Consider the following 23,771-nt stretch of genomic DNA (forward strand, 5'->3'; position numbering starts at 1 on the left):
GACGCATATCTCCCCCTAGACCGGTCATATTTTGTATTTTTTTGGTGACATATCTTGTTTAAACCCTTAAATATCATCTTAAATTTTTTAGGGCGAATGGAATTGACTACCATAGACTTTTTTGAAAAGTAAAAATTTTCCTGCACCTCAAATATAAGAAAATGGTACGAACAGCTACAGTTGTCGTACAACTAAGACGCATATCTCCCCCTAAACCGGTCATTTTTGTATTTTTTGGTGACATATCTCGTTTAAACCCTTAAATATCATCTTAAAATTTTTTAGATGCGAAGTTTTTGGCGAATGGAAATGACTAACATAGACAGACTTTTTTGAAAAATGTAAATTTTCCTGCACCTCAAATATAAGAAAATGGTAAGGTACGGTATTCATAGGAGGCGACCGACAGTACCAGGAGGAAGGGTAAGGTATGGAAGGGTGGAGAGAAACCCGGCGTCGGCATTGGCCTGCTCTGAACCAAAGGCGCCGAGGAGACCACGGGCATAGTACTCTGAATTAAGTGCCCGTCACAAGGCACTCAAGCAGGGATCGGACAGACTGATAGATCTCCGCTAATATCGGGTTGATACTGAGGCCCACAGGGTGGGAAGCCATCACACCAACCCGATCCCCATAAAAAATAACATTCGAGAAAATACGGAGATAAAACTTTCAAATCTGAGATATCGAGAAATGTTCACCACGGACTAATTTTTATATCCCGAACATTGAACATTTCTAGAAGACAGCCTAAATTTTAAGCGCGTATTATGTCACCGAACATGGGCCGATCCAGGATTATTTCTTTCTGGAGGGGCAGGGTCTGACAGGCAAACTGTCTTATCATATTTGGGATTAAAAACTTCATGCAACAATTGCTCTACTCATATATGCAACGATTACTCCACTGATATACTCTTACTTTTAATATATAAGTTATTAATATGTAAATACTTCAAAACTTTATATTAAAATATAAACTTTATTAATATTTGTATTAAAAATCTCGTCTATTTCTTAAGCGTCTACCCTCCCCCCCCTGAATACGCCTGTCACCGAGGACCCATCAAGCTGGAAGTACGAGTCCCTTTTAACGCGCTTTTGACAGAAAAATTACGAGATTTCTTGATGCGTTTCGATATATTCTCGACATTATCAATATTATTGTTTCGTGAAGACAGGAAACCTCCGTAAATCAACAAGAAAATGCAACAAAGAACATATGAACTTCAAAAAATGAAACATATTAGAAGAATGGAAACGTATATAAAAACATTTATAAATCAATCAAAGTACATGCATCATGTTACACGTATGCACAGCGTTAGATAAGCATGGTTTCCACGCGAAGTTTTTCTCTTGAACTCGGCTATCTCCGGAAGTGCACCGGAAACGCATGCAGACGTTTTTATTCGGGGAAAAGTAATCCGCCAAGGGATTACCCCTTACATAATCAAGCCTTTACGGCGTTGCGACAAATGATTCACGACTCATACCACACGCATCGCGGAGGGGTAGCGTCGAAAATGGCGCAGAGTCCAACTCGAACGAGTGCTTCCGCGTGTCCGGCAGCGGAGAGAAGGTCAAGGATGGAGTTGGGGCAGCCCCCGATGGGCCGGTGTTGCCCTGCTGACCGCTCCAACAGGAAGTGGCGGACCAGCCGCAGCACCGCGCACATACTAACAAGCGAAGAGGGCCGGCCGCGGAGGTTGAGCATGGGCGCGGCAGCGTCTCACGTCGAGTTTGGCCCCGCATTTCGTGGAATCCAATGCGAAGTCGTTGTGAAGGCTGTTGCGTAACAGAGTGCTTCATTTTGTCTCTTTTTTTTTGGCTGAAGAGAATCTGGTGAGGCCGAATCCAGGAAGCTCATTTACTTTTTTATTCTCAGTCTCTCAGAATAACTTCAAGCTTCACCACTAAGGAAATTTAAATTCACGCAGGTCCTGTACTAGGGCGGAGTAGAGAGGGCATGTAACCTCGGGCGGCAGATTTCAGGAGGCGCCAAAATTTGAAAAGTTTATTTAAAAAATATTTAATATTTATGATTAAATTATTTAACAATAATTATTAATTTATAAATTATTAAACAATAATACTACTAAAACTTCTTAATAGCAAACATAACGTGTGATATTATAACAACTGCACCTCAAAAAAGTAGTATTCGGATCTGTATTAGTTTTTGGTGGTGGGGGAAGGGTGAGGGAGGGTGAGAAGGGGGATGAGGAGAGAGGGGCGCAAACTTATCTATGCTCCACCTGGCAAAACTCCTAGTTCCGGCAGTGAATTCACGGGCATGGTTGATGTCAGGGGAGGCTGAGGTAATTTGTGAGTTTCACATTTAAAGAGCTTAAAGGGCTTAAAGAGCTCAAGTTTCTTGTAAGAATGAAATCAGATAATCAAGGACCTAGCAAGTATAGATGATGTGTCTAGGGGTTTTAACAAACCCAAAATATATAGGCGATAAGTGTTAAGCGTCCCCACTTCAGATTTTGAGACAACATCAAGTTATTTTTAAATATTTAAATAATTGTTGTAACCGCAGTACCATCTCAGTGTGACCCAGACACACACAGACAGTACTAGAGCAAGGCCACAACCCAAAGTTGTACAGGGAGTTCCTCATAGTTAAAAAAATCAATAGCATATAAGAGAATATGCTACCAAATCTTAAATACAGTAGAGCCTCGTTATTACGAAGTTCACAAGACCGTAAAACCGTAGGTTCGTAATAACGAAGTTCGTATGAACGTTTCTTTTAGGAACCGTCGAAAAAATGCATTTAATAATCGCGATTAAATTTCGCGCAGATGCATATTAACAGGAAAATTTGTTTCAGTTTCTCAATAGAAGAAAGCGGCATGACGCAATCGACGGTTGATATCTTCCCGAATACAGTAAGTCCTCGATATATGAACTAGATGCGCTCCAAGACCTTGTTCGCAAGTTGATAAACCTACAGTCCGACCGCCGAGAGTTGTCCTATCACAGGCAGAATGGTCTAGATCGGGTTAGGGGGCAAAGTTGCCAGGTAAGAAAGGGAAACGTCACAGTACACGAGAAGAACTTAAACGTGGCGCGATTATTAAAACTTAGCGTAGTGGATATCCACCTAAATGCCATTGCTTATTCGCGGAACTTCGTAATAAAGTTCATTTCATAACCGCCGGAACCGGAACTGAGGTTCGTAATTTCGTAAAAACGAAAATTCCGTAATATCGTTTCTTCTACTATAGATTGGATAGGCCTTTTCGTCGGGACCAACGATTTGATTCGTAATAGCGTTGTTCATATTAACGAGAGTCTACTGCATTCACATTCCCAAAATACCTACTTCAAATTCTACAAACTGTGAGAGATGGAAAAAGAAATCTTAAAAATAGCTAGCATTGGTAGATGACTTTATTGATATCATTACTTTAGCCAGGACAGGCTATCAACAACCATAGATACAAAGGGGTCATTCACTCAAACCTGAAATAGAAATCCATAGTTGGTACAGTAGATTCCGTTTAATGGGTCCACCGGTTATTTGGGGCAGCCGCTTAATTGGGGCAGATCTTGAAGAACAGAACCCAATAAAGGAATATCCCAGAGTATTCTCCGCTTAATTGGGACAGCACGCCGCTTTATTGGGCCATGAGTCGGCGACATATACTATATACTCGCGACTAAATTCAATTTTATTGTTTTCAGAATACTGTTTTTTTTCTATTTGCTCCTCTTATTTTTCACAAATGTTCCTATTCTTGCCCTATTTTGAAAGCTCTTGTTGTTATAATATCCGCAAGAGGATAGAATATTTCTTTAATAGGACTTAGTAAAAGACATTCATTCAGCGCCGCCCGAGGCTTTGAAAAATATTTTTAACTAAATTGTTATAATTCTTAAAAATGATAATAAATTAACTAAAATCACTGATTTATTTATCAAATTAATAGTTTAATAAACTTATGTTGCATTATAAACATTCTTTAGTCTTCTTTCTATCATTTCAATGTTTGTTTATGCCCATATATAGGATAGTTAGCCTAATTGGGGCAGCCGCTTAATTGGGACAAAGTGCACAAGTCCCGGTATGTCCCTATTAACCGGAATATACTGTATATGGAAGGTAAAGATAATTTATGATGACTAAAACTCTTCTTTATCCACCAATTCAGCCCTTAATTTTTACATAAAATATATGCTGCAGTTGCCACCCACTTTTCATGAGCTTTTGACATTATTAGAGTTCACTCTAGTAGAATCCTCAAGAGATAAGCTCTCATTGAGGGTAGAAATTGCTCACATGGGAGTAAGAAGTAACGAACTATATGGAATGATGGAGGTGAGGATTAGTTAAGAATTAGAGACCTGCTTAACAGGAACAAGTTTCACCATCAACTAATGAGTGATAAGGATAAGGGCCGATGAACTTTGCTTGGAATACCTTGAGAAGTAGGTGACATATCAAGAACTGGACAAGTATAGGTTTCTCTATTTTTCAAATAAAATCACAATTAAAAACAATAAAAAATGGCAAACAAGCTCATTCTTGAAATGATAGAACTAGTCGTTAACGTAAATATATTATTTTGGTTGCATTTCCCAGTGGTACAGTGGGGGAGGATACCCCCTCCCCCACAGTGGTGCAGCGAGGGGGGGTTTGGGGGATGAACCCCCCCCCCCCCAGAGCTCTGAGAAATTGTTAAGTTTAGTCCATTTCACTTCATTGGATTGATATTACTAATAAAATAGTATAAGGCTTAATAAAATATCCCTAAGAAAGCCGTAAAACTCACCATTTTGAATCAATCATCTTAAAATTCTGCAATTTATTAATCTCGCACATACCGCTTATCCTGGTGGGTATTCCATACCCCCACACACCCCAGTATAAGTTCTATGAAAACCCCCCCAGCCTTAATTCCTAGCTGCGCCCCTGCCCCCCCAGAACTCAGAGAAAAGTTTAAAATATATAATCAAATTTAAATATTTGGATAAATATTACTTATATAATAGTGTAAGGATTAATAAAGAATCTTTCAGAAAGCCATAAAACTCACCAATGGTTTTGAAATCTATATCTTAAAAATTTTCTGGAGGAAGGCACCCGCACCTCCGTTGCTCCTAAAACCCCCCTAACCTTAGTTCCATTGCTGCGTGCCTGGTACATCCATCACTGCCTAAAGAACTCAGAAGTCCACGATAGTAAATATTTATTATTAATAAAAAGGTTAATTAGTAATTTTTTTCAATTAAAAAAATAAAACAAGATAAATAGTAAGCAGGTGAATTTCTATTGTTAAAAGTGAAAGTATTGAGTTTAATGACTAAGTAGAGCTGACAATTGACTGTGCACAACAGAACCTTGAATATCTTTTCTTGCTGTTTAGGAAATTTAAATACTTTTAATGAGAAACCCCAAGTACATAATCATTTGCTCATAATTATCCTAATGACTACACAAAATAAATAAATCAAAGACTTACTGAATATTCCTTCATATTTTCAGCTGCAGGTGCTCATAGTCCTGTCAACTGTCTGCTATGCACTGACAACATCATCCAACAGTCGTGCCATAAATGGTGGTGGAGTATGGGTAGGATCTACATCTACCTCTTCTGCTGCAGATGATATCCATGAGCCACCAGAGGGATATTATGCATTCATCGAGTCAGCAAATGCAGAACCACCACGAGTCAGGAGGCCCCCTTATCAGCATACAAATGCTCGATGTCCAGGTAAGCCGAAAAGGATTTCAAACATAAAAAATCAATGAAATACATGAGGAAAGGTGAAAAAATAATTAATATCCTTGGAGAGTGGGCAGTGGGCACCCTCTCAAAGATGACCCTACCGTGAGAATATTAAAGGTTCAAACTAATCTACAGTAAAATCTCAACAGTTCATTAGTTTTCAAAAGTATCTGACTCAACCATATGGTAGCAAAGTTAAAATGAAACTGTAATTTAGTTTTCTTATAGTGGTATACACTCCATGACAACAATGTTTGGGAATATGTCATACCAAGGAAAAAATCTTTGAAAAAAACGGAGTTACTGTCTCATTCAAGAATCTGCCTCTTGAAAAAAATGCTTGTTAGGTTACCCACCAATCACTTCACAAGTCAGTTCCCCATTGACTAACCGGCTTTTCCTTTCCTGTTCTCCCATATTTTCACTTTCCGACCCTAACTCACTTCAAACAAACTCACTTTACAAGAGAATGGACATAAAACATACAGAAAAAACTAGGGATGGTCGGATCGGATACCTCAGATCTAAATATCCGCAGATATTGCCCTTCATCAGATGCAAAGTCGCGGATGACATTGGATCTGGATCCGAAATTTTGAATAATAGCTTCAGTGAATGCAATAAGGGTGGAAATAGATTCTATTCACGATTCTATCTTCGAATGCGCCGTCACATTAGATTCTTGTCCTACTCATGAACCGTTTTGTTTGAAAGCTCTCGCAGAGGTTACGTAGGAGAATTTCAGTCATGGAAAATAAAAATAGCAAAATACGACTGGCAATAGCGTGACTCTTCCCAAGAGAATGAACATTCATCGGGGGAATCTCAGTGTCAGGAATTTGAAAATGCATTTGGATCCGAAAATATCCGGTCCAAAAGATCCGGCTCCGAAAATCAAGGATCCAATCCGAAAAAAATCCTGGATCCGTCCATCCCTAGAAAAAACATTACACAGACCAAAACTAAAAATTGCTTAGAAAATCATCATAATGGATATTCTGCCACTTTCAATTATGTATCTGTTAAGTATTCACTAAACATTTAGATAGATAGATGAAGTAGAAGTTCTGAAGTACTAGTTGTAGGTAAGATTCAAGCATGGAATAGGTGTATGAAATCAACATTTTAAGGAAACTGTAACAGTTTTTTATTAGTTTTTAAAATTATTTGCTGGAAAAAATATTATTTTCCTTTTGCGATTTTTGCTTCTGGAGGGGGGCAGCTGCCCAATCCTGCCCTTCGCTGGGTACGACCATACCCTGGGTCCGCCCCATCACTTTTTTCTCTACAGCTAGTCTCATTAGGGGTCGCTAGCTAGTTGCCTATAAGTCACTTGATCTTCGGCATCCCTTTCTCCCTAAAATCATTCTTGATACAGTCTCTAAATCTTCTCTTTGGTCTTCCCCTCATTCTCTTCCCTTCTACTGAGAAATTGTTCATTTTGAATTCTGTTACCTACATATTCCTCATTATTTCTTAAAACATGTCCAAGGCATGGCATCCGTCCCTCTTGCACCTTTATTGAGATCTCAATGACTTCTACACTTCACTGCAGTTATTGTACCTCTGACCTAGTTATTGACCTGAAGTGAATACTATCAACTGATCTTCCTTGGGGTACTGTTCCTAGCATGCGCCATAATTTTCACCAATAATTGTTGTTTTCCATGAGTGCATTAATCCACAGCGTTTCACTGTAGACAAAAATATTCCACCTAAGGATGTAATAAAAAAATTTAGAAGAGGCTTGATTTGGAAAGGCTATTAAAAGTGTGTACTGTCTCTGCAAAATTTTGGCATTCTGAACCTCCCTTATGCTGCCTATACATGTGAATAATTCTCTGGCAACTTTAGAACACTCCCAATTTCTTTTGCAATATTATGCGTTAAATTCCAATCACCATGCTCAAAAGTTTTCCACACGTTCACAAATGTGGAGAAAGTAACTAAGTTCTCCACCATTCTCTTCTCCATAAGATGCCTATGGGCAAATATTGCTCCTCTTGTACCATCAATTTTTCTGAATCCCAATTAATATTTATTGTGAAAAACAATTTGATGCTATCCCACGGAATTATGTGGAAAAACTTTTCTCACGATTCTCACCGGGTTAAATTTCATTTGTGCCACTTTGATGAAATAGGTCTTCTTTTCAGAGAGTTATTTGCTTTTTGGATACTAGCCACCAAACAAGAGGGATAATCATACATTAATAAATCTTGTGTATTCAAACATCCTTTAAAGTATATAAGATTGTCGAGGCCTTGATTTTTATTCTGAAAGAAAGGACAGGAAAGACAGACATGCCATGACAGACAGAACATGGTCAACATACAATTTTGACTAACGCTTTGAAAATATGTTATCCCTCAGGCATTGGACAGCTTCACCCTCATGCATCCTTGGATAATTTGTGTGGAGATCTAAATCAAGGAATAATACCTAGGAATCCCATGGATCAGAATGTGATGGGATCATCCTACCCCTTGTAAGTACATGCATATGTAACGTCCTTCCCAAGATATTTATTAACTTTTTATAATACCTTGATAATGATAAGGGTTTTTTCCAGCATTTTTCGGAAAACCATTCAGTCGACAATACTTCTATGAGGGCTCTCTAGAAAGTAACAGGTGTTTTGAAATAAAAAATAAGAAAAGTGAAAATAACAATTTTTAATACATACATGCTGGAGGTAACCTCTTAGGCTATTCTTCTAAATAATCACCATTTAAAATAAGGTCTTTATTATAATTTGGTACAAGCTTTTCAATGCCCTCTCTGTAGAAATCTGACCCCAGCGACTTTCACCATACGTTAACACTGGCATGAAGTTAAGCATCACTGTCAAATCATTACGCCAAAACTTACGAAAACAAATTACGAAAGCTCTCGAGTATGATTGCCTGTGTGTAGACAAGCGTTGTCGAGGAGAAACAAAACTTTCTTTCAAAAGTCCCTGAAAGTCTAGTTACCTATCCCAGGGATAATGAGGAGCTTGTTATTGAATGTGTATAACTTAATTATATTTTCAGAAATATTAAGAGAAAATTTTTCATTTAAACACATAATTTTGCAATAAATTAACTTTATGGTTTTGCTGAACAATTGACCAGTAGGACCAATATTGCTCTGATAGAGGCATAATAACTGCAATCAAAGTTAAGTCATTCATATCTGTTGCGCAAAAATTCACTCTTTCGTTCTGAGAAACAGTTAGCCTTTAGCATACAGGCATTAATTTATCATGTATTTTCCTTTTCAGTGCCATTATAAAGAACAAAACACTGGAATTCTTCAGCAAAACATTACCAATTTTGAAAGAGGATGATACGTTACCCAAGGTTGCAAAGTACCACCAAACAAAGAAAAACTCCACCTCATCTTTCTATTACAAAGACACCAGAATGTAAGTATTGCTAATAGCTAAAAATATTTGAAATTTAAAATCAGGGGTGGTCTGGCCAGGTCGGCTGGTCAGCAATCGCCGAGGGCCTGAGTTTACGAGGCACCCAAAACACTCGTGTCAATCATGATGCATACATGAAAGGTGTAACAAAAAGACTGAGATTACTTGAACCTAAGTTTTTTTGCAATCACAAAACTCTAAGTTTTCATTACTTGCTTCATTTACAATATACTCAGTGTAAAAAGATAACATCAAATATAAATAAAATAAAGGTGTTAGAATATATAAAAGAACTTGATACTTTTGTGAAAGGGCAATTAAAAAAAAAATTTTTTTGTTTTCCGAGCACTTTCCAGGAGAAAATTCACAAAACATAAAATAGAACCACATTAAATTTCATGTGCTATGAAATTCTCATTTTTCAGTATTTTTTCTTACAAAATCAATTTTTTATTAAATTTTTATCTAGTTTTTAGGAGCCAGAATAGCGTCAAAATCTATTTCTAGGCATGCAATTTCCAAAAATTTTCTGGGAAAAGAACCCCAAATCCCACATGAAGGTGTGTCCCATCATGAACCTCAGCCAAGATCCTCCAATCTCCCCTGTTTAAAATTACTTCAATCACGTTTTGAATGTTGTTGAGTAAAGGTTATAATGAGATTTCATCACTATGAGTTAACTAAAATTGAAACACTGAAGCTTAGTCGCCCAATGCTAAAAATCTAATCTTTTTATTAAAACTCCTTTTTAACTCACTTGGCTCTATAGATGGAAAAGTTGATATATTTCTCTCAAAAGCTTTTTCAATCCAATATTTCTTTGAATTTGTGCTATACCATACTTAGCCAAAGCTTCATGTTAGCAAAGACGGAATAAAATTGGAAGAAGTTATGAACCTCATAAGGGAAAACATTCAGAACTGTAACTACAATTGGAGTTGGCTCAGTCTCCAGAGGGTCCAAAAGTTAGGGGAAAAAAGTTGAAGTGGTATTTAAACGGGCATTCCACATAAAAATTAATCTCCAACTTATGGCGTTTAGTGGGTTGCCTACACTATTCTAAACCTAAGCTCCCAAATATCTGATAAAAAAGTTTAAACCCTTTAACTGCCAGCCCTATCTGAGTGGTGTTGAGACTACCAAGGCTATTTTTGAAAGCTTTCAAATGCCAGATTCTTAATTATGAATAGCATTCAATCATTTAAAACATCTGAATTTCTTTCCAATGAAAAAGATATGTTTGTAGCTTAAAAACCATGGAAAAATTATGGGTGTTCAATATGATTTTTATACCGGTTTTACATTTTTGTACTGCATTTATGATTAGTTATGATAAGAAATAAACTTTGATAAACTGTATATTGAGAGATACACTTTAATGTTACTTGCTTCGTACATCAACAATGACTGGGTGGATCCAGGATTTTTTCTGGGATGGGAGGGGGCACAGGGGTCTTATAGGCAAACAGTCTTCTCATATTTGCGATTAAAAACAACATACAACAATTACTGTATAAAATATTCTCATTATTTTAATATAAAAATTATTAATATGAAATAAAATGACTGAGACTCCGTAAAACACAAAACGAAACAAATGTATTGATAACAGTATTAAAAATCTTATCCATTTTTTAAGTGTCTGGGGGTAGAGGGCATGTGCTCTGGTGCTCCCCCTCTAAATCCTGCTTTGTACCCTTATGTACCCTGAAAACCTTACCTGGTTCTCATTGAACATTTTTTGCACCTTTTGATATCACTTCATCATAGATAACGATTAAATTAATACTATTTTAAAAAGTTAGGCTGATAAATTGGCCTCTGGCAGTTTTTGCGCTGCAAACGAGGGCCAATATATCAGCCTGCTAGCAGTAAAAGGATTATTAATTACCTCTCATATTTAATATCAACATTCTGAGAATATTTCTTCTACATAAAAAGGAACTCTCTACATCATCGAATGAAGCGAGAAGGAAGTTCATCATCAATCCTAGGACAAGAGAGCTTGGGGATTGAAATGACGAAGCCAAGTGAGCATGAGACATATGTGAACCAGTCCTTGCCAGCATCCAACAGACAGTCGAGAAAATTCTGCGACAATGGTGGTGGAGTGTGAGTATTTGATCATCACAACCTGACAAAGTAATTAATACATGCCCAAACCACTACCTCTATTCAGCCTCCACCTTCATTTGTGGCCACTTTTCCTGTAGTCGAATGAATTTCCAGCAGAGTTTGTGAGTAACTGAGTTAAGGTAACTAACTGACTAGGAACCCATCAACGGAAAAACGTGTGGAATATTAAAAAAAAATAGAATCATCATCATCATTATCATTAGAGAACAATCCTAAGATTGGTTTGATGCAGCTCTCCATTCCTCTCTCCTATCCGCAAACCTTTCCATAGTGACATATTTCATCTCTTTTACAACTTGTCCTCATTTGGGGTTGTCCCTTACCCTTCTTCCCTTTCAGCTGTCCTCCTGCGATAGACTTCATCAGGACATCATGCCTCAAAATGTCTTCAGCTTAAAGTTTTCAGGAGGCTTCTCTTTTCTCCCACTCTTCTTAGCACTTCCTCATTACTTCATCATCATCATCATTAGTCAACAATCCTATGATTGGTTTGACACAGCTCTCCATTTCTCTCTCCTATCCGCTAATCTCTTCATAGCTACATATTTATTCTCTTTTACATCCTTTATAACCTGTCCTATATAACTCATTCGGGGCCGTCCCTTGCCCTTTTTCCCTTCCACTTGTCCTTCAACGATTGTCTTCATCAGACCATCGTGCCTCAAAATGTTGCCAACTAAGTTGTCCCTTCTTCTTTCTCATTACTTACAAATTCAATTCATTTTATCTTAATCATTCTTCGGCAGTACCACATTTCGTATGATAGTCTTCCATTTCTGTAGAAATATCAAATCATAGTTTTGCTAGAAGTGACCCACATGACCCTAATGACGACGTGGGATTCCCTATTCCACTCCTTCCATCCCTATCCTCACCGCAGAGGCGTTGACGATCTCCCTATTGCAACGGTGGTTCTTTCCTTTTTTCCTTTATGTACAAACCCCTCCCAAGGATGACTGGGCATATAAGTAAAACTACTTGATTCCTGGCCCTCATGCATTGTACCCTCTAAGGACCCACCCTGGGTCCTTCTCTGCAGACCAAGAATCCTTGTGAAGAGCTACTCACTAATGTCATACATATCTTGTCCGTGTGTATTCCTTAATGGAAAACAGAATCGAGTAAAATCTCCCTTGCCCTTGTGGCATAAGGCAGAGTTAATGGCAGATGAAAATTAATGATAGGCAACCGGCAAAGCAGCTGGAACGAGACTACTAGGGCGTCGTAGAGACACCTCTGAACCCAGAAGGGGGAGGATAGGAAGGAGAAAGGAAGGAGGCACCCCCGTGATAGGAGCCCGACGACGCTTCCTGGGACGGGATAGGGACGGAGGGGAAGGGACGAGGAATCCCGCACCATCACAAAGGCGGGCAGGTCCTACCATCAGCAAAACCAGGCATCAGCCATTGCTATTCTAGCAACTTTGGAGGATTATCCTATGAGGAAGAATAATCCAACGATCAAATTGTTAGATTAACCAGCATAACACATTTTTACATATAGAGTGGCTATTAGCCATATCCAAGGCAACTCCGAAATCATTCTGCCTCGATTTAAATGTTCTGTGCAGGTTGCCAACCATTAATTTTAAAATAGCAATAACTTGTCTTTAAGACAGCAAGGGAGATTTCACAATGTTCAGTTTTCAACTAAGACCAAGCATGCAAGTAAGCGAGCAAGAGGCACACATCCTTAAATATTGCTTATTCCACTTCCTTATTTACTCAAATCATAAAATAAATATAAACAAGCCAGTTCTCTGTAGTCTGCAACCATCGGCTCTTCATTTGGTTGCATATTTTACATGGTTTAATATGTCAGGGATAAGATAGACCTAGCACAACTAATGAATTTTAGCCGTGAACCACTGCTAAAAGCAACAAAACTGTGACAATTTGCATATTGTGCCTGTACATGGGTTACAAATACTGAAGGTTTCAAAGTGAGATTTTTCTCTTAAAAAGAGTGGACTACAGCGTCCAAAGGTATCCTGATTCCACGCAACCCATTTAACATAGATATTACAGGGGCTAAGTGAGCACACTACGCCTCCTCAGTTTGGATAGAAATTTAACTCAATATAGTTAAAAACTTTTGTGATAATTCTCAGCATTACTGATTGGATGGCTCCAACATTTCCAGACAGCTGCGGCCACCCAAATAAATGAGGAGAAATATCCCAATTTAAAAAAATTATAGTGATGAACATCTACAAAAATTTTAATAAAGAATAGAGTGGTTTCCTATTATTTTTTTATTGCCTAAATCGAAAGATTATTACTCCCGGAGTACGTATTTCACGCTTATAGATTTTTAAATTAAGATATCTATTTTTCGCGATTAAATGAAAAGTGAAAATTTTCAAGAGCGCGAAAACGTGACGGCTAAGTATGAATTCTGGGAAAAGCCCATGTGATGTCATTCTGGTTCCCACTGCCGCAAAGTGAGGTGACCTTGGGGCGAGAAAATGTGTGCTGCTGTGATGCAGGCTGCTATCAGGTAGCAGAGTACCATGCTAGCTTGTAGCGCTTGGCTTAAATAAGGATTATTAATACCTTATCAAACGAAGAAAACTTTCCGACCTTAGCCAGTTTTAATAGGTGATTATTAAGACATATTTCCCAGAGCTCTATGCCTCATGCATGCATTGGTAATCTCAGACGATGTATAACTCCTATCTACTCGTATAGAAACTAGGTCCCTGTGATGTCACGTGGAGTGGCATCGCATGGGCGCCAATCTGGCCTTTTTCAATTGAGGATAAAATTGACCCTGCCATTCGTCTAAACCGGTATTTCTAACACCGATTATTTGTATATTATGAATACACTAATGGTGGGTAACGAATTGCAATCAATACCTTTCGTTTTCTTTGATGAGGGAAACTATCCTATTAAGAATTCAGCTACCTGTTTTGGCATTCTACACTATTCTTGCACTTTCCTCTCAAAACCATAAAAGCCTAATATATTTCTTCCTTTATCCCTTCTCCCTAACCTTCTTCTGTAACTGGATTTAAAAAATCCTCAGTGGTTATTTTGTTATCATGAAGTTACCTCTTCTCATCAACCATGTTGAGCACCAGGTGTTCTAGCACTTGAAATACCTATATATTTTCTTTCTCTGTAGAGTTTTTGACTCCTCTACTAGCGGAGTTTCGGCAAATTCAGAAGATCTGGGCTCGAAAGTTAGTCATTAAGGCAAATATTTTTGTGGAGGAATTTTCACACTTAATGGTGATAAAATATTTAAAAATCCCAAGCAACAATACCTACTAAAATAACCGATGTCTTTTCCATTTTAGCATTTGCATGCTGTACAAGGCCTTCAGAGGAGAACCTTTGGCATCTGGAATGGGAGAACGCAAAGACGAAGAGCCCAGTCATGGGAACACAGCTCAATATAGAAGAGGAGAGGTCGGCGATGTGGGAGGAAATTCAATAGGAAGGTTTCCTGGTGGTGCACAGCACGGGCCTCCACCGCCAACACCTTGTCCATCAAAGGCAGACTATGCCACGCCAGTGTTTGCAAGAAACTACCAGGGAGTGTGGCGATATGTCGTGCAGATACCATATGAAGGATATTTCACCCAAACGCTAGAAGTCACACGTTGTTTGTAAGTATAGTCTACATCTATCAATTCACTTATTGTTGCCTGAAGTCATAACTTAAATCTTCTTGTTTCTCTTATCCCCTATTGCTGTTAGGCGTCAGGTTCCACCAGCCACTTTCTAAACTCCCTCCCATTCTGAGCAAGCTGCTTCACATCGTTTATACTCAGCCCGCGCTGGGCTGCCAGTCTCTCCACATAGCCTTCCCACCCCAGCCTTGGCCGTCCTCTTCCTTGCCTTCCCTCCGGTCTTGCTTCCATCACCTCTCTTGGCTTCCTATCCTCCTCCATCCTAACCACATGTCCATACCATCCTAGTGCTTTCCTTTTCATTTCTTCTGTGGTTGAGTCTTGCTGGAATTGGGCTCTGATGGCTGTATTTCGCACTCGAGCCCAATTCCAGCAAGACTCAATCACAGAAGAAATGGAAAGGAAAGAAGTTAAATCTTAATTCTTTAAAATGAAATAGACCTTAAAGGTATCTTGATGGGGTGCCAACCCCCTCAAGCTTCTGAAAACTTTTCAAGTAAAAATAAACTTTGATTTGAAAATGTCTTGCAAATCAAGCTTATATTCCTCCATTGTAAAGATAACAATGAGTATGAATCACTTGGTCATACTTTGATTCAGTATCAACTCTGATTTTCTAAAATTAAATTAATATTCATAGTTTTCATTCATTTTATATTCGTCAGTTTTAACAGATATTTGTCATTAAAAATACATTTCATAATGTAACTAATTTTATTCTGATACCACTTAAAATGCAACCTGACAAGGCCCCTTCAAAATTTTCAATAGCTCAATCCACCTTGAGGAACCCCCTTCGGGGTGCCCATGCCAAATCAAATGGAGCACTTAGTTACAAAAAAAATCAGTCTAAGAAGGGTACTAAAGCTATAAAATTTGTCTCTCCATATTTACATCATTTTTTAAGAAGAGATTCTCCAAAATAAATAAACTTAACCTTCACACGTTTTACCCAAAAAGGGCATTCTCTTGATGACATGATATATGTATGTTGGCACCTATTATGTACCCTCTATCCAGATGGATTTTAAATATGTATTGCACCACTTTTTAAGCACTTTAAAAGAACAAATTTTTGCCAAAAGCCATAATTATGGTACACATAGAAGAGACCTTAATTTCAGAATCATTTTTAAAAGAAAAATGCAATAATATCCCTGAAAATTGATAAAATAGATGGTAACTCTTCATCTCACATAATAAATGGGATATATCTTGTTCCAGGCAATCAAGATGTCATTACATGGAAGGGTCTTGCATGGCATCTCCAAGATGGGTCAGTCTACTGGTTGCAGAAATTTTCTATCCAGACTCAGTTTTCCCATCTATTGAGGCAATCAATGGAGCAGGGAAACCACCAAGGCGGCAACGACCTGCCCTTCAATCCACAGAAAGGCCTCCTCCGTCAGTTCATGACTTCCAGGTTAGTAACTGAAAGAGAATGTGTGTAGAATTGTAAATATACAAACAAATTTACACATGGAACAAGATTGTACAGTTAAAGTTTTATGGTATGAGCAAGAATATTCTATGCCAGACAAGCCAAATTAAATTAATTCAACAGTCATGTGAATACTTCAGTTTTGAAAATATATTTCAGTAAACATTTCACCATTAAAATTTTTCATACAACCATGGCTTCATGCTATTTTGATTACTTAAGAATGTAACCACAGACAAACCAATGACATATATATACCGAATCTCCCAAAAATAATATCTAAGGAGTGGAAATTCCACGGTGAAAAATCATTTGCATTCCAGTCAAGTCAAATGAATTTTTCCTGAGGAATTTTTGCACATTACATTTACAGTTGAGGACCTCAACTCCGGGAAGCTTGTGACCAAAGGGTTTCTGGATTTCTGGTCTTCATTGTATATTTTGTTAACTAAATAATTCATAAATGCGTTCAGGCTCTTGTGTTCAATATTTGAGATCCATATGTGTCCCTGCCTAGGTCGTTAGCATATGTTCATAGCGTGCGCTAACTTCCTACTCATCCCAGTACAAGGCTCGTAGAGTGGTTCCACGAGGTGGCAAGTGGAAACAATACGCAGAGGAATTTTCACACGTTCCAGATTTCTGGTTTTCCAGGTTTCTGGATTCCGGATTTGAGGTCCTCAATTGTATAAACAGCTTTTTAAATTTGCAAATCAGGTTAAAGAAATAACACTCGATAACTCTATTGCACTTAATTGCATGTAAACGTTAAGCTAAAGAGAAATAAAATGTTATCTACCACCTCTCTTGTATTCTAGGATTATCAGCAGTATTTGAACAAGAGAGCAGGAGAGGCTGCACCAGAAAAATACCAGAATCATCACCATCCCCGTCGCGCAAGGAGCACCAGAAAGGACAATGACTCAGCGGATAACTCGGAGAGGGCAGGAAAATCAAGTGGATCATCAGGATACTGCGATGGGAAGGATGAGATGGGATGCTTCCAAGTGCGCTTGTATTATGACTGGTTCCTGATCCCAGGCAGTTGTAAATGTTGGAAGCAAGATTATTTCTCCAGATACGTCAACAGAAAAGTTTGAAAATGATATTTAAATTTGTAAAACTCATCACATGATTATGCTCATCATCATCATTGATAAGAAAACAATGCTGACAAGGATTTTCCGTGATGTCCTTCAAAATGTGGACATAACCATACTTCCTGTCGAAGACATTTGTGCATCACACTCAGGAATACAGAAAGGATCTGAGTTACAATTCACTCAAACATATTTTAAAGCCCAGCGTTCAAATCATCATGCTTAATCATCTCCATCTAACATTATGTCACAGAAACATATAAATGTGTTCAACTGTAAACTGTGAACAGCTCCGAGCACTGAACAGGATGTTTTCAAGAGTTTTGTCAATGATAAAATCATCATTTACTTAGCTCAGAAAAATCAAGATTTCATCACAAAAGATCAACAAAAAATAAGTAGGCTTTGTTAAATTGAAGTGTGGCATCTACAAGAGTCAAGAATACCTCATGGAAATACGGAAGAATTTGAAAAAATTGAACCTCAGAATGCCAAAATTAGATCTATCCAAAATTTTAAATCAGAGTAACTTGTAGCAAATGGTTGAGAAGGCAACTCAATGCAATTCATAGATAAAACAAGCACAAAACTTTGACAAGTTATTGCGTTAATCCATTCATTTGTGTTTTTTAAAAACTGATTTATTCTAAAAATATACATGATTTCAGAGAAAAGGAAAAAAGATATAATAATTACGAATTATCTAGGCATTTCAATTCACATAACTTAAAAAATAAATCCATGCACATTGTTTACACAAAAAAATGCCATACATTTCAAGTTCCTGATGATGTGTCTACAGTTCTTCATGCTTCACAACTAACTATTGCTCAAGATCTATCCTTTCTCCTTTTAATTATAATTCAATTTCACATGCCTGTCTCAATAGCCTAGTTAGGCTTGGTTGTTATAGTCACCATGTGGAAATAAAACATCAACAGGTGAAGTTCATCATCGACAGAAGCTAAGGAAAACGTCTATGATAAAAAGTACTCAAGTGAAATAAAACTTCTACGTGCTTAGGAGTTTAGACATGCAATCGCATACCATGATTTCTATGAAATGAATTTGACCAACACTGTATGCAAGTTATTTCCCAGACAGCACACGTTCATGGAATCCATGGTGGAAAAGAGATGGATGCATCCATGATGGATAAAAGGAATGGAATCAACCTGGAATGTTGATGTATTTCATTTCGAAATTTCCATCTTCACTCCCATGGAAATGTAACCATGGATTCCATTTGAATTCCATTTACATTCCATGATGCAAGAAGTTAAACAATATATTCTATTCTGTAACATTTTAACGATGGTTGGTTCTTTGTAAATTTTACATTCTTAAAAAAATACCGACAAATTTCATTTTAAAATTAGTTTTGTCCTGAATTCCACGTCTTGATTTTCCATGGATTATTCATGGATTCCATGACAATTTTCCATGTGGATTCCATATGGAATCCATGGAATTTAGAGGACATTTGCCAATAAAATCCATGGAAATTCCATATGGAATCCATATGGATCCAGGGTATTTCCATCATGGAATTTCCATGGATTACAGTTAGAATCCATGTGTATTCCACTGTGTGTGCTGTCTGGGTTATTAACCTAATATTTATATTATAATTTATTGACGATATGTGATAAATTTTTGGTGAGTCTGACCTTATTGTTAACAATAGTTGACCCAAAAAGAAATTCATGAAAGTAATCATAAAATGATTTAGAATGTCATTCAAATTTTATTTTATTTAACGAAACACTCTTGTAATAGGAAATAATATAGCCTTTCAGTGATATTGAAAGGCAGATGTCAGATAAATATTGACATCACAATGCATCATGTACAAATATATATTATATTTACTACGAACTACTTGAATAAATTATTGGAAATTAATTCAAACAGATTTTTTTGCAAAGCTAAGGTTATTTTCAGGAGCTACCTCATGAGATAACAGGAAATGGGACAACATTCTACTGATAGACATACAAGATAAAATCGAAGGCCTAATAATAATGAAGAACTATTTTTAGATTCCAAAACAACATGAATTCCAAGCTTAGGAAGCAGAAAGATTTTCCTCAAAGCCTATAAACACTTAAAAATAAAATTCTTGTCATAAGAATGTAGGTCTTGTGGAAAAAAATATAGATAGCTTGGGCTCCTGTCTATACTAATTACAGTATAGGGAATGCTTAGAGTTAGAAGTATACTCCCATGTGCTGGTTTGGATAGATGAGGGCAGTGGTGCCGACTCCATGGGGCTTGAGGGGGCCCGAGCCCCCTCAAAAATTCGTTATGGGTGTGAGGAAAAAATGCATCAGGCTTGCCGATTTTCCCCGGAGTATCCAGATATCGAGATTCGAGTTATCAGGTTTCTAATGTTGATCCTATGACCCTTCTAAAATGCTGAAAAAACTTAAAAGTCACTACTTATAAAATTTGCCGGAGAAGTTCCCCGGTTTGGGCCCCCCCAATATTTTTTGCAAGTCCGCGTCCCTGGATGAGGGTAGAGCTCACTCCTGTCTACACCATATCCAGATGGCACAGAATCCTCCGTATCTAATTTGTATGCAGATAGTATCCATTGACTACCGCTCCGTCGCTTTTTGTCAATGGATACTATCTGCATACGAATTAGATATGGAGGATTCTGTGCCGTATGGGTAGACATTTAACAAACATTCAGGGTAAGCTACACATATTATGCAATGCCTTAATCAAATGATCATTTTTTCCATCTCTTTTGAGGGACAGCTCCAGTGAATGCTCTAATGTTGGCAGAAAAAAATGACCGTTCCACGCTATGGCTCAAGGGATAGAAATCCCATCCCTTTTTCCGTCGCTGCAACCATCGCTGGCCCCGTCCTTCAGCCAATAAGAATACACAGCCACTAACGGTGATGCTAACGCCACGCTTAGTTTTTTTTTGAATGGCAGTGGTATATTCGTTAAGTGATGAAATAAAATTGATGGAAAAAGATACGGTGGGAATAATTCAGAAATTGATGGGTCGAGCAATCACTCCTTTGGTCCCTGAAAACTAATGCTGTAGATGTCATTCTGAGGGACGGAAGAAATAATCCTGTGATTAAGGCTTAAAGCATAGCATTTAGCCTCCGAGTCTTCAACGGCTCTTGGGAGAGGCTAGATAAATTTAGGTGCAATTAATCAACGAACGATTTTATGCTCATATACATTAAATATCTGGGGGAATATATTGCATATATCCCCCTCTGAAAATACTGGTGATAAGAGTATTATTGCTAGCTTGGTGGTGGTCTGAGTATCTGCCAGGAAAGCAGAAGGTCCATGGTATGATTCCCGATTAAGGTGAAATTTTTTCCACATGTTTTTGGCCATTGTTTCATCACTGCACCACCGTTGTTTCTTCGTCATGCGCTTCTGTTCCTATCCATTTATTTCATGTTCTATCAGCATATATGTTAAGGACGGTGGGCATGAAAGTGTGATTCAGAAAATGATGGCTCAAGCGATCACTCCTTTGGTCCCCGAAAAAATGAATAGTTGCAGCTATTATTCTGAGGGATGGAAAAAAATGATTGTGTGATTCAGACTTTTCCTGGTCCACCTCACACTGAGATGTTTTTTGGGGTCGTTTGAAGGTTTCATCTGAGGCTTGAAGCTGGAACCCTTCCATCACAAGCCAAATCCTCTACTAAATAGGCTACCACGCTCCTCCATAAATAAATGAGAGAAAAATTTCAACCATTTCCATTGCTTTAAAGAAGTTTAAAAGTAATTATGTTCATCCACACCTTTCAGATTAATCCTTTTGCTATTATCACCGGAAATATCCAGCAGTACCTTTCTTGACCCAAGAGACCCAAGTCAAAAATATCTGTCACAGATTTTCCTATGCAGGCGAATGAACGCCATAAATATCTGGGTCCTCTCTCTCCCCCTTTTATGACGGTCGGGGGTACGCGAAGTCTTAGTTTGGAGACCCAATTCAGTGGAGCTTAGCCCTTACCCTCGAAATCTGGGAGCAGGTACCCGGACCCCTCGTTTTATATAGCCCCCACTGGTAGGGTTATAAACCCAGAAAGGAAGGAGCCCAACAACCCTTTGAGTCCGAGATAATGCGAAGTCCCCGCTAGGAAGGGTTGGAAAAAGGTTGGTGTTGAGAGTGTGATTATCTGCGACACCCTTCTTCACGAATGTCCAGCAAAAATGCTCCGTGCGGAGGGGCCCAAAGAGACCCTTGGGGCTCAGTCTAGCAGCCATGCTAAGGACAGAACTACACCATCCAGAACAGGTTAATTGGTTACCCTGGCTAACTGGAGAGGGTGCAAATGGAAATGCAGGTTGGAGGGGGGGGGGGGGGGTAAAGAACATGGTTGGTAGTTGGTATGCTTAACATTATCTCCCAAGCATTTTGGGGGATGGGTTTGGACATGTAGAGCCCCTTCAGCTCACTATAGCCATTGACTGATCCCATTACACCTTCAACCAACACATTTTCCCACCAAAATGACCTCGTTAGTATGATTTTACCTCTGTAAGACTGTGGAAGAGAAACCTGAGTAACATATGACATGAAAAATGTAGTTCATGCACAAGTTCAAAACAGTTTACTCGAGGGAATCACTTAGAATGAAAATAGCTTGAAATATTCTAGTATCTGAACTATTGTTAGTTTTTTTACAGAAATGAAGTTGAAATTCGTGCGTAGGTTTCCGCGGCGTTGTTCACGATGACTGCTAATTTCCAGGTTCTCCAGCCGCGTCTGTTGTTTATGGTTGACTACAGTTTTTATGGTTGACTATGGAAGCAGGATGGCTTCCGAAACTGTAGTCAACCATGAACGACAGACGCAGCTGGAGAACCTGGAAATTAGCAGTCATCAGAAATGAAGTTATTTCACATTTAATAACAACGGCTCATTGAGTTATTCTAATTTAAGTAAATAAACAAGAGATCTAAGATACCACAGATAAAAAATAAGTTGCATGAAATTTTCAAGGTTTTTAAGGAATTTCAAGCTTTGACTCCACATTAATGTCCACACTAACATTGACTCCACATTAACTCCACAAGCAAATTTGCTTTGAATAATAATGAATGAATAAGCTGCGATAAAAAAACTATGTTTCTATACAGGCAGTAACGGATCCAGGATTGGAGGGGGGGGGGGGGTAAAGAACATGGTTGGTAGTTGGTATGCTTAACATTATCTCCCAAGCATTTTGGGGGATGGGTTTGGACATGTAGAGCCCCTTCAGCTCACTATAGCCATTGACTGATCCCATTACACCTTCAACCAACACATTTTCCCACCAAAATGACCTCGTTAGTATGATTTTACCTCTGATGAAAATTAATCCAAACTGAATTTGCAGAGATGCAAAGACTATACCCTTCCTTTAACTCTGCAATGTTAAGCACAGTTTTATGCCAATGATATGAGAAGTTTTCAATTCTTCTCAATTAGTATACATTACTATTATTTGCTTCACTATTTCCATTCACTTATGCTCAAGATAAAACTTTTTGGAATCCAAAAATTATGGAATTTTTAGGAGAAGTAATTTCGGTAGAAGGCGATGTACAATGCGTGTATGCATTGGTCACTGTAAGTGAAACCTATTTATCTGCACTCTATGCCATCTAATTTGCCCCTAGCTAATTATCATTAAAACCCTAACTATCTTTATCGTAAGGAAACAGGTGTTTCTCTCTATCTATAACGCTTTTTATACCTTTAATCAGTCCCCTCACAGCTCATTTCCATTTTAACGCGGATAGAAATACGTTCTTAATCGTAGTGGCAACTTCTTGATTGCTTAAGCCCATACTTCTTGGAAAAATATACAGACAGGCAAATAATCACAATGCAATATAAGATTCAAATTGGGCTTCAACACTGGCAAAATTGACGAGATAGTTCATAAACAGAATACGGACAATAATTCTTGTTCATACAACGATTTGGATAATGCCAGGGGCGGAGGTATAGGAACACAAGAGACTGTGAAGGAGTCCAGTCAACTTTGTACGCTAATTTTCACCTCAGAGGCACAGCTTCACCTGAGTAAACGCCAAAGAAAGTCTGCAAAAGTGAGCAGCAGAAAGTAAGAAGGCAAGAATGAGTGGAAGCGTTGACAAAGATCACAAAGGAACGACAGCTAGACAGTGAATAGAGTATAAAATACATGGTCAGGGAGACCGACCAGTTCTGTGGAATAAAGATTGCTATCAACACAAGCTTATACAAAGGGCGTCGATGAAACACATACATGCGGACGACGTGTTAAGAGAGATTAAAAGTCTG

General features: G+C 38.1%; 1 protein-coding gene across 1 annotated transcript in view; it reads left to right on the plus strand.

Annotated features, from left to right (window-relative positions):
* Nucleotides 1–17,815, plus strand: part of LOC124169120 — a 74,731-nt gene extending 56,916 nt beyond the window's left edge. Inside the window, exons 2-8 of the mRNA XM_046547615.1 lie at nt 5,498–5,726; nt 8,115–8,229; nt 9,007–9,150; nt 11,092–11,262; nt 14,591–14,902; nt 16,151–16,349; nt 17,186–17,815. Coding sequence (XP_046403571.1) covers nt 5,498–5,726; nt 8,115–8,229; nt 9,007–9,150; nt 11,092–11,262; nt 14,591–14,902; nt 16,151–16,349; nt 17,186–17,467 — 1,452 coding nt within the window. The 3' untranslated portion in view covers nt 17,468–17,815. The remainder of the gene's footprint in view (nt 1–5,497; nt 5,727–8,114; nt 8,230–9,006; nt 9,151–11,091; nt 11,263–14,590; nt 14,903–16,150; nt 16,350–17,185) is intronic.
* The last annotated feature ends 5,956 nt before the right edge of the window (nt 17,816–23,771 follow it).

This window comes from Ischnura elegans, chromosome 12, assembly GCF_921293095.1.
Source record: "Ischnura elegans chromosome 12, ioIscEleg1.1, whole genome shotgun sequence".
Taxonomy (NCBI): domain Eukaryota; kingdom Metazoa; phylum Arthropoda; class Insecta; order Odonata; family Coenagrionidae; genus Ischnura; species Ischnura elegans.